The 11,603-nt window shown below is 39.1% G+C and overlaps 1 protein-coding gene and 1 long non-coding RNA gene across 2 annotated transcripts; one reads left to right on the top strand and one right to left on the bottom strand.

The window, feature by feature from the left end:
- Positions 1 to 2,143: 2,143 nt before the first annotated feature.
- Positions 2,144 to 5,294, bottom strand: LOC119554796 (ankyrin repeat and death domain-containing protein 1A). The gene is made up of 3 exons (XM_037865845.1): positions 4,606 to 5,294; positions 3,126 to 4,521; positions 2,144 to 2,597 (listed from the first exon to the last, which is right to left on the bottom strand). Exon 2 carries the CDS (start codon positions 4,304 to 4,306, stop codon positions 3,203 to 3,205), a length of 1,104 nt encoding a protein of 367 aa, XP_037721773.1. The 5' UTR covers positions 4,307 to 4,521; positions 4,606 to 5,294; the 3' UTR covers positions 2,144 to 2,597; positions 3,126 to 3,202.
- Positions 4,612 to 7,004, top strand: LOC119554797. Its single transcript, XR_005219839.1, has 3 exons — positions 4,612 to 4,967; positions 5,550 to 6,590; positions 6,642 to 7,004. It is a non-coding gene; the product is annotated as an uncharacterized LOC119554797 (long non-coding RNA).
- The last annotated feature ends 4,599 nt before the right edge of the window (positions 7,005 to 11,603 follow it).

The following is an 11,603-nucleotide window of genomic DNA, read 5'->3' as shown; positions in this document are numbered from 1 at the left end:
AAAACCCAAGATCGCCGGCAGAGAAAGGCATAGGCATATGCGACACGGGAAGTGCGCTACCATAAATCAAAATATTTTTGATTTTAAAATTTGTTATTTTTAAAGGGATATAAAGGCATTTAAAAAAAAAATATTTTTATTGAAAGAAAGTTAGGCATTTTTCAAAATCTTTTTTAAAAAATATATAACATTTAAGTATTTAAAGTATGTAAAATGGAAATAAACCTGTGTGTATGCCAAAGAAGGCGTTGGAATTCAAAGTCGCTGATCGGGGAATTCGAAATGATTTGGTTTTGCAATTTTGATTACATTGTTAGCATATAAGGATACAGAATTCTGATCAGCGATATGGTATATTGCAAATGCAAGTTAAGGTAACCCAAATGCCCTACTGATCCTAGTGTAGCGCACATTACGTGGGCGTTCTGGCTCGCAGACAGTCCAGAGGAAACAGCCAAACTACATACACATGCACATATGTACATTAAAAGTACACAGAAATACTGAAACAAGGCAGAGAAATGTGAAATTCACACGGCATCCGGACAGCAACGCCGGCTACGACTCTCATGTTTATTTTAACGCATATGTTGCTGCTTCTTCTGCTGGAAACCACATGCATCACAACAACATCAGAGCAACAGCAACAACAATATGGGAGATCAACAAGTGAGACGGTGCATCTTATCACAACTGCCGCCAATAAGTGGAAGTTGGGTCAGCATTTGAAATATGTAGTATGAAGTTCGGGTTGCTCCTGCTCGGTTTCATTGTTTCCGCATGCCCTGCATCTGATCTACGCCCATCTTACTCACTCCAACTGCACTGAGGAAAATGAAAAGAGGTTTATTAAATTTAAATATTTTCCTAGAAGGTTTTCCTTTTCCATACCTAAAGAGTACTCAGATAGAGCTAAAGAAACATGTTTGGTACAGAATCCTTTAACAGAAAAATTTCAAATCAATAAAAAAAAGTTATTAGGAGAGGATGAAGAGTGACCGAGTTCGAAGTCCCTAAAAAATATTTCACTTTTTTAAATCATAGTACGATTATTTCTTTTACTTTTGTCTGTATCTATAATCTTTAGATCTTATTTTTGAACCCAACAAGTATACCATTTCCAGGTTCCCTTGTATAAAACTAAAATGGGTTAATCTTTTAATTTATCTTTCAGTGTATGGTAATATTTGTTAAGAAGGTCCACAATGCTGATTTCTGTGTAGCGTGCGTAACGACAATTTGAATATGTTGATCATTTCGCTCAACGAAACGTAACCGACGTGGGAAGAAGAGGAGACACGGGTTTTCTTCTATTTTCCTATCCAGCTGTCCACTCAAAACCCTCCCTCTCGCTTTTCCCCTCCTACGATTTTCCGTGTGAGGTGCAGATGTGATAAAAATAGTATTTTGTGGCGGTTTCACTAGTTTGAATGAATTTACGGGTTTCGGGTTTTTCGGCCTGTTTATACACCCCCACCCATGGGGACTGTTTTATTTATGTCCGGAAAAGTGTTTTGGTCGTTTGTCTAGCTTCCGTTATTATTTCGTTATGAATGAAATGCGGATCTTTTGAGCGTATTTTGATCTACCTAATTTATAACATTTATTTTGTATCAACTTGCTTTTACCATCAATATTGGGTTCGTAAACTTCGCTGGCTATTTTCGTCGTGGGCAACCTCTTGGAAATGTTTAGCTTTTGTTATCCACCGCATGTTAATGGGAAGTTTACACATAAATACTCATAAAAACTCCTAACGTGGGCTCCCCTAATCGCCTTTTGAATACATTTAACCGCTAAGAGGAAAAAGCTGTTAAATAGATTTATGGAGACCTTTCAAGCTCCGATTTTTGATTGAATTTATGGATTTTTAAATTTGTATTAATGATGTCAATTAGTATATCTACCCAAAAAATATTTATTGATATTGAAACTGCCATATTTGAAGATATTTGAAGTTTTGTAATTCCAAGGCTCGTCCCTCACATTGTTCACCTAGATAATTTATAGATTTTATAACTCACCATCCGTAATCCTTATCAAAAATGTCCACCACAAACCAGAATTACTCACAAGTCCTCCGAGTTATACATATATGTTGTTACAGATTTCGGCTTTATCTGCGGATTAAGTCAAATGGCCGTTTGGTTTTTCGTTTATTGTTCAGAGAGTGTTTACACGCTTATGGTTTTTTGTTGTAGTATACAATAGACACTTAACGATTTCCATGTAATGTAGTCATTTAGTTATATGTAATGTAGCAAATTGTTAGGTGTCCTCTTGAGTTGCGATTGCATCATTATTACATAACTTGATTTTTTTTTGGCGCGCTAAACGTAAAGCTTAAAATGTAATCATGTTTGTTGATTGTGTAAACAATGAACCTTAAATGAAATACTTAATAAAAGATCGCATGAAACAATGTGTGTTTTCTTTTGTTTGTGTGGGTGTGTGTGCTTGTGTGTGTTTGAGAGCGTTGGTCGCCTTTGGCAGCTTGATGAGATCAGGATCGCAATCAGGACCCCTTCCTCCCCCAGCTGCTCGTCGCGATGCCAACTCCAGCTCAACGGCAGCCAAATTAGGAAACGATAAACAAACTGCAACGATAGGAACAACATGTATTAGATATGGGATTTTTTAAAAATAAAATAACTTTCATTTAAAAAAATTTTAGCTTTTGAATATGTTTTTTTAGTTCTAGACTGAGCAAGAATATATCACAAGATATATGTGTACTAATATGTCTATATCCTTCCATGGGGACCAAGAATATAAAAAGCTGCAAGGTTAAGGATGTTTTCATAATTGCGTTACATACTTCTTTTTAAATTATAGCACTCTCTGAAAGGTTGTACAAATATTTAATCTTGTGAGTCACAATAAATTATGACGAATAAGAAGTCACATGCTTTGGAGATTAAATTAATGAGACCTCAACTTGGGTTTTAAAATGTATGTTTTTTAAATCATTTTTCATTTATATCTGTATTATATATTAATGGTATGAAAGTCACTCAGATTTGTACCGGTTTTTTGAATTACTCATTTACTGTTTGAGTAATTTACATTTTAATTGGTATCTGTGTTTTACAAAGTGTTAGATTTATTCTAAAACTCCTACTCACTTTTTCTCAACTCATCGAACGCAATTTGGACCCGCCTGCGGATGGGTGGTTCCCTTGGCGTCCAGCGTCCGTTCCATCTACTTGTTGTTGATGGACAGCCGCTCGACGCTGGCAAGCAGCTCGTCTGCGGTCTGGGACACGACCTGCTCCTGGTCATCGCTGGTGCTCAGGTTCTGCAGGCGCTTCTCCAGCGCAGAGAGATCCTCCAGCTCGCGCTGCTGCTTCACCATGTAGCGCAAGATCAGCGTGGTCAGCATGCACATGTCCTCCAGGATCTTGGCCGTCTCCGGCGTGGGATGATCGTAGCGATTGCGGAGCAATCTTAGCTTGGCCTCGGCCAACTCCAGCGGTGATTTGTTGCTGCGGTCGTACATATGGACACTGGCTCCGCCCTGCAGCAGCACACCCACCACAATGTTGAAGTTGTTGGAGCTGGCCGAGATCACAGCCAAATGGAGCGGTGTATTCCCCAGCGAGTCGACCACATTCGGATTGGCTCCGTACTTCAGAAGCTGCTGGACAATGGGTATGTAGCCACGGCAGGCGGCCAGATGCAGGGGACTGCGATTGTACTCATCGGCGGCATTCGGATTGGCCCCACCCTCCAGGATGCGGTTGAGCAGCTCGATGTTGCAGGTGGAGGCGGCTGTGCGCAGCTTGCGGCCATTCGACTGGACCATTATGTTGCTGTAGCTGTAGGAGTGCTTCAGCCGCTGCATACGCGGACGCATCTTGAAGCTCTTGCTGCCCGAGGGCAGAGTGCTCGGATGGATCAGGCTGGGCAGATACTCGGCATTGGGGGCATTGGGATTCAGCGGCAGGGGCGGCAGATGCGGCAGGGCGAAGTGCTCGCCCCGGTCTCTGCTCAGCTGGAATGATGCATTCGCGCTGGTGTTTGAACTCATGTTCAGGTTAAGGTTCAGGTTGAGGTTGATGTTCATGTGGGGCCACTCGCCGTGCGTATTCGGCGACGAGGTGGGCGTGGGCGGCATCGCCGGCGGCGGCGGCGTTATCATAATACCCTTGGAGGCGCTGGCAGAGGGCATGGCCATCGGCGTCGATCTGGCCAGGACCATGGCCATCGACATGGGCGACGACATCGGCATCGACATCGACATCTCCACCTCCTCCTTGGCCTCCACGCCGGAGGTGGAGGAATCGTTGTTGGTGGCCGCAGCCATGTCTCGCTCTTACTCGGATTGCGTCCCCCGTTGTCCGCGATGCACTGCGTCTGTGGTCCTGGTTCCGGTGCTCGGTCCTGCGGCGAAAAATCTCTGGCCAGGCACGCGCTGCTATTTTCCTGTGTATTGTTTGTTTATTTTTGCTTAGTTCTCGCCCACTTTGGTCACTCTGACATGTCATTGGTGTGACCCTGCCGCCCGGGATTTATCTTGTTCTGAAAAACGTAACGTAACGTAACGTTAAATTCCCTATATTCTATATATACTTGGCATTAGTCGTTTTAGCTAGTCTGGCTCACCTGGTTTTGGGCTCCTGAAAAGTTGGGGCCGAGGAAAAATTGTTGGCACTGAAGCTGTTCTAAACGTTGGAGAATGCGTCCACGGGTGGTCTTGGGTGACCATGTTGCTGTACGGCGTACGGCCACTTCCACGTAACACGTAACGATGGTTTCGGTTTCCGGTTTCGGTTTCGGCAGCCCTAGCACTTCTCAATATGGTGGATCCCCGGTGCGCGAATGTAAAATGTAAAGGACGTAGGTTTGCTCGTTGCTCCTGGTCCAGTTGGCGTAAGTGGACTCCGTTCAAGCTTGTGAGGGTCTCGATGCAGAGATCGCAGAGCGCAGTACAGATGGCGGATGAATGGGATTGCGCCTGTGGATGAGTGAGTGAGTTGACCTGCAACCAAAGTGCGGGCCCGGCGTCGACGGCAGCCGCCCTTGTGCGCGGTAAGCTGGCTCATGAACTTGCATTTGAAGTTGCAGTCCGGGCAGTGCACCAGCAGCTCCTCCGGCCTGCACGGGCAGTGGCTGGCCTTGTTGATGCTTGGATACACTTTATAGCATTTGCCGCACCGGTTCCGGTCTCCCTGCGCCGCCACACTTATGTATGTGCCTTTCTTCCCTTCGGCTCTGTGCAATGGAGAACGACCGAACGAAGCTTCCCACGGTGGTCGTTGAGGGACTCGTTGGTCGTCGTGTGGGACTACACCCAAAAAAAAATATTCGAGTGTCAATTTGATAAGTGTGGGTGAAAATGACACTGCACCTAGATCAAATTTTTGGGATCAATTTGAAAGTATACTACATTGTATGAAAAATCTTTTTTGATCCTAATTAGTGTCATTTTGACCAAATCCAGGGTCTCGTCGATACCAATAATTGTATTTCTATTTTCGAAATTCGAACTGCAATGACGGTGACATCGCTTGCAATTTTTGAATGTAATATTTTTTTTCTCATTTAAGTTCACTATGGAGGACAACGTTTCTATGCAGATGGCCCGCCTGTTCACGTATTTACACCTGGTCGACGGCCGCAAAAATTATTAGATTGAAAATACACATATAACTTCAATAAAAAAAACAAATTTGTATACAGATGCGGTCACAATAATAGCCAACCCAAGCTAATAAGCTGAGAATATGGACAACAAAATTCAGAATTCTGTTACTTCTTACAATATCAAACTTACTTATCTTTTAAGGCATTGCACTAAGCAATCTTAAAGTAGTCCCCGATGAGATTTTGTATTGCCCAGTCGAGAGTGGGTAATAAATTATGACAAATTTATGTCAAATACCGATTATTCACGATAGCGACTCCCTTACGTTCAAAAGGCATGTTGGATCTATAATTTACTGCTCCCAGAACACTTTTTTAAAATTCGAAAAATTGGCCAACCCAACGAAAACATGAACGTTTATCGTACAATACTACCAGTTCCACAGGTAACATAGCCTCATAATAGCAATTAAGTTGTCTTCTTCCTCTTACCAAATAATATGAAACACATTAAGGAACAAATAATTCAAAATTTATTCGAGCTACAAGCATTTTGTAATTGAAATGTTCTTAATTATACTTTAATATATGCGTTACGCCTCTTGGGTGTACTTATACTGATATGCAGGGCTTCGAAGCAAAGTTATAAAGCTTGGGTAATAGTCGAGTTTTGGCTTGAAGTGTAGTAGGTTGTAGATCCTAAATGGCGTCGGCTTTTTTTCGGTAATGTCGGTACGTCGCAAGTTCCTGACTGACTTTCGGATATTGCAGATACAATGCATATCGAATTTTGTTGGTCTGCGAAACTAATTATTAATCTCATCCTTTTTTTCCAGTCATTCCGCTAACATGTTTTATCCTTACAATCCCTGCTTATCTTTATGTTAAGGAGCTCCGGAATACACTCGGCAAGTGCGTTATAAGCTGCCTTTTTAGCATCTTCGTATGGCAGAGCTTAGGTTATCTCGAAACTTGGTTCTCAATACCCGCTCCCGTTAGAGAAGGTTCGTATGTTTTATTCGGGACATGAAGACTCATTTTTGATGTCCTTGCAGTTTCCTTCACCTTCTTTTTTGCACACAATTTCTGGCTCTCAGTTGTGATCTATCATTTATGGAAGACCCCGTTTTCTGTTCCTGGCCTACAATGTCTACGTGTGGGTTCCTACTGCGATCCTACCTGGAGGCGCTGTGTTGATATCCATTCTTTATGGCAATTTAATGAATATATAAGCTAACTTAAAAAAAGGTCGATAAACAAGTTTTAAAAAGAATATTTTCTACTTTTTGAGTAAATCGAAAACACTTTTGTTTTTCATACCATCTATCTTTCCTTTAGAGGGGACATATTTTTGATATGGGCCTTCCTGACATTACTATAGTAATGCGCACCGAAATATTTGTCGTCTTTTACACAATGTCGAGCTCTCAATGATTTATCGATAACTACGCTTGCTTGCACGATAGGCGCAGTTCGAATTTCGAAAACAGAAATACAATTATTGGTATCGACGAGACCCTGGATTTGGTCAAAATGACACTAATTAGGATCAAAAAAGATTTTTCATACAATGTAGTATACTTTTGACACTCACTTAGGATCAAATTGATCCCAAAAATTTGATCCTAGGTGTAGTGTCATTTTCACCCACGCTTATCAAATTGACACTCGAAGATTTTTTTTTGGGTGTATATGATTAACCATGATCTTCGATTAACCAATTTTCTTTCCTTCCAGATATCTAGGAAGTCCAAAAAAGCAGTTTGTCCGCGCTCAGAGGGTAAAAAGCCCGGCTTAATGAAGGTTTTGAAGGTAACAATGTCGGAAAAAAGTTGTATGAAAAACAGAAAAATATGGCTCAAATGCATGTTTCTAAGCATTTTCAAAAAATCGGAAAAAATATACATGTAATATATATGTAAGCAAAATGATTTTTAAAAAATTTTTTTTGCAGTTACTATTATTTTTGTTTGAAGAAACTTTTTGCATCTAAAAATAAAAATTTTCAAGTCGAGGAAATAAATTTTTTTTAAAAAAATTTAAAAGTAGACTTACACAAATTCGTCCTTTTCAATAAATAGTGAATGGGTTAAGAAATGTATTGTATCATTCAAACGGCATTTAAATTACCTTTCCATTGATGCCAAAAGTTTACAAGAAGTAAATTCAAACTATAAGTATATTTAACTTTTGTTTTGTCAAAATACATATGCCGACCAGTGTACTTAATGGGGTCCGAAACGCTCCCTTCTACCTGTTACGTATGTACTTTCCGACGAACATAGTATTCCCTTTTACTTTACGAGTAACGGGTATAATTACCGTCCATTTATTTAAATGTGTTCTAAAATCAGTCTTTTTTATAACTACGTTAAAAAAGTTCCTAACCGATTTGTGAGATGTTCGTTAACTTTGCAATTCAATCTCTTCAATTTTCCCCTCGACTTTTCAACTACGTATGTATACTTGCGTATGTAAAGTTTTTACCGCCCAAACAACACACGCAATAGGATAAGTTTTTTTCTTATTCGTTAGTTGTTTTAATACATATGTATTTTAATATATAAGGTTATCTATATTTAATAATGATAACTAGTAAAATACCAAAAAAAAAACAAGTATAAAAACAAGGAAGAACGCTATAGTCGAGTACCTCGACTATCAGATACCCGTTACTCAGCTAAAGGGACCAAAGGAAAATGGAGATATGCAAGCAGCAAATGCGCCACCTACCGGCGGTAGACAGATTTAAGTGTTGTGGGCGTTAGAGTGGGCGTGGGAAAATTTTTTTTTAATCAATCGATAGGTATTGACGAGACCAATACGTTGCAGTTAAAATTTTTTATCTAGCACGAAAATTGTGGGCGCCACAGGCTTGGGCGGTTTGTGGGCGTTAGAGTGGGCGTGGCAAACTTTTTTTTAGACCAATCGATAGGTATTCAAGAGACCAATACATTTCAGTTAAAATTTTTTATCTAGCATAAAAATTGTGGGCGCCACAGACTTGGGCGGTTTGTGGGCGTTAGAGTGGGCGTGGCATATTCGCGTAACAAACTTGCGCTGCGCTCAAGCCTACCGAATCTAAATCTGAAATCCCGTTTCTCTATCTTTAATATTTTCCGAGATATCCGCGTACATATTTACGATTTTTTGAAGTTTGTGGGCGGTTTGTGGGCGTTAAAGTGGGCGTGGCAAACTTTTTTTTTTGGTCAATCGGTAGGTATTGATTAGAAGAATACATTTCAGTTAAAATTTTTGTTCTAGCATCAAAACTGTAGGAGCCACAGTTTTGGGCGGTTTGTGGGCGTTAGAGTGGGCGTGGCACTCTTCTGAAACAAACTTGCGCTGCGCAGGAATCTCAGGAATCTGCATGCCTAATCCTAGTATTGTAGCTCTTATAGTTTCCGAGATCTCAGCGTTCATACGGACAGACGGACAGACGGACAGACGGACATGGCTAGATCGACTCGGCTAGTGATCCTGATCAAGAATATATATACTTTATGGGGTCGGAAACGCTTCCTTCTGCCTGTTACATACTTTCCGACGAATCTAGTATACCCTTTTACTCTACGAGTAACGGGTATAATAAATTCATTCTGAAAGTTATAAATGGTGTAAAAGTACGTCTAAAGTGATTTAAAGAACATAGTTTTAGAAAACAAGAACAATCTATTTTTTCTCAAACTCGAATTTATTATTTGAAAAATAGAGATTCGAGTTATACTACTATGTTTTTTCTTTGGATGTGTTTAGATATTTGTGCCAGGTCTTTTTTCCTCTGAGCACGGACTAGCTTCTCATTTCTTCTTTCATGAATGCTGTGGGAAAAGAGAACGTGTTATTGGAGTGTCATTTTTGACCGCATATGACTTACCTATCTCTTAAAAGCATAAGGGTGCTTCGCTTAAGGACAAGCAAGACAAAATAGATAATACCTAAAAAATTATAATGGGCATAAAGTATTCTTTTACCCAAGTCATCGTCGACAACCTTCAACTTCTGAAAATAATTAACAATGGCTTGAAAAATCCAAGTTACTCCCATGATGACGAAAATTCTCAAGTAGACTGCATAACTATGTTTGAAAAAGAAATCAAGGAAACAAGATGAAACTTTATATTCGAGAAACCGGTATACGCCTTGTCTTACGTTTGGGCATCGAAATTAAAGCAGGTCCTTGTGGTTTCTTTCTGTTGCTCAAACCTCATAATTTCTCTCTTTACTTTCCGAATGTTAATGACAGTCAAGACAAACATGATACAATTCAATATACGTTGGATCTGCAATATCATAAAATAGAGACCTGACACAGAGTTGGTTTTTTAGTACAGTCAATGCCCAAAGAGTCAATAGTATTACACCATTTGATTATAAATAATAAAATCTATCAGGCCATTTCAGTGTAAGTTTCTTATGTGCATCAATATAAATTTTCACGACTTTAAGTAAAGGATTCTGTTCGAGTGCTTGAAATTCCAACTAGACTAGATTAACTTAACTTCTAAAGTGAAACTGTAGATACGTACATTGTCCCCCTTAATTTTGTTTTTAACGGCTGGTACAAGTTATAGAAGTTTTACCGCAATACTTTCTAAACACTATGTAAAATTACTTTGCTCAAACACCCAGATATTCAAGCCACTTAATAGGTATACTACACTGCCAGCAGCCGTGATCCACACAATAGCACTGTAGACCTGAAATTGATATCGATGATCATCGCGCCTGAGGGGCTTGAATGTTTGCCACAAGTGAAAGCTAATGACAGAAATCCATACATCGTAGGCGTCCACGAAGAAAGTTAAAACACTATTTGCTGCAAATAATTAAAGCTTACAAAATATTGGCAATCTGACCAAATATTCATTCAATAACATACCAAAGGCAATAGGCATAAACTCCAATAACTCCCAAACGTATAGTATCCAACAAAGTTGCGAAATGAATAAGCTAAATAGGCAGCTAATAACGCACTTGCCGAGTGTATTTCGGAGTTTCTCTACGTAACTATAAACGGCAATGGTAAGGACATTGCAGATCGTTGAAATCACCAAAACTGAAGGAACAGAAACAGAGATAATAAAGTTATGCCGGTACATTTGTTTAGCTATCCAATTTTTTTTCTCCCGCGAAAATCACGTTTTAATCGTACTATAAACTTCCTTCACAATATCGTAGAAGTCACAATCTTTGAATAAATAACTTTACCGCTAATTTCCCAAGTCCACAGCATTTTAAATATATTGATTTTCTACAAATATCCGAACTAAATTGCTCATGGGTGATTAAAAAACCCTCTATCGCGGACCACTTTTTTTAAATTGTGGTTCGCAGCACGGTTTTGGTGGACTAAATATACATATGGCACTGAATTCGACTCAAGCCTTCGGCACGCCTTCATCAAGATAAACAGCTAGCGACAAGAAAAGCAGTACCAGCTAAATCGGTACTTTGTCGGGAAAACGTCTATAGGGAATTCGATATGGTTTTCCCTGCAGTTTAACATGTCGCTCAATAAAATTTTGGTTTTTTGAGTGAATGGCCTTAAAGTTTTATAATATTAGAATACTTTCTTTCGTTTAGTAAATTGAATTTATTTTTTTTAAGTGTTTTTATAGTGATGATATTTTGTTTAATTTTTCTTTGTATTTTGTATATTCTTGTATATTGTATTTTGTAATTTGTTTTCTAAAAAATTCATTACTTATAATTTGTTTTACAAAATAAATTTATCAAAATAAAACGAACCCTTAATTTTGGGAAATCATAAAAATTTCTTTTTTCTAATTGCAAAAAAATTCTTTCATAAGTTAAGGAAGTTATTCTTAAATCAAGAACATTTTTCTCAAGCCAAGAAAGCGTTTATGAGTATAGGAAATGGTTACCATAAGCTGGAATCGCCCTAAAAACTAGAAAAAATTTATTTATTTCTAGAAATTATTTTCTGAAAAATAGATAAGCTCACGCAAAAATAAAATTGTTCTGCATTTCTTTTTCTGTAAATGAATACCCTA

Source organism: Drosophila subpulchrella, chromosome 3L (assembly GCF_014743375.2).
Source record: "Drosophila subpulchrella strain 33 F10 #4 breed RU33 chromosome 3L, RU_Dsub_v1.1 Primary Assembly, whole genome shotgun sequence".
Taxonomy (NCBI): Eukaryota; Metazoa; Arthropoda; class Insecta; order Diptera; family Drosophilidae; genus Drosophila; species Drosophila subpulchrella.
Note: the sequence above shows the minus strand (reverse complement) of the source record. Positions and strands in the feature narration are given on the sequence as shown.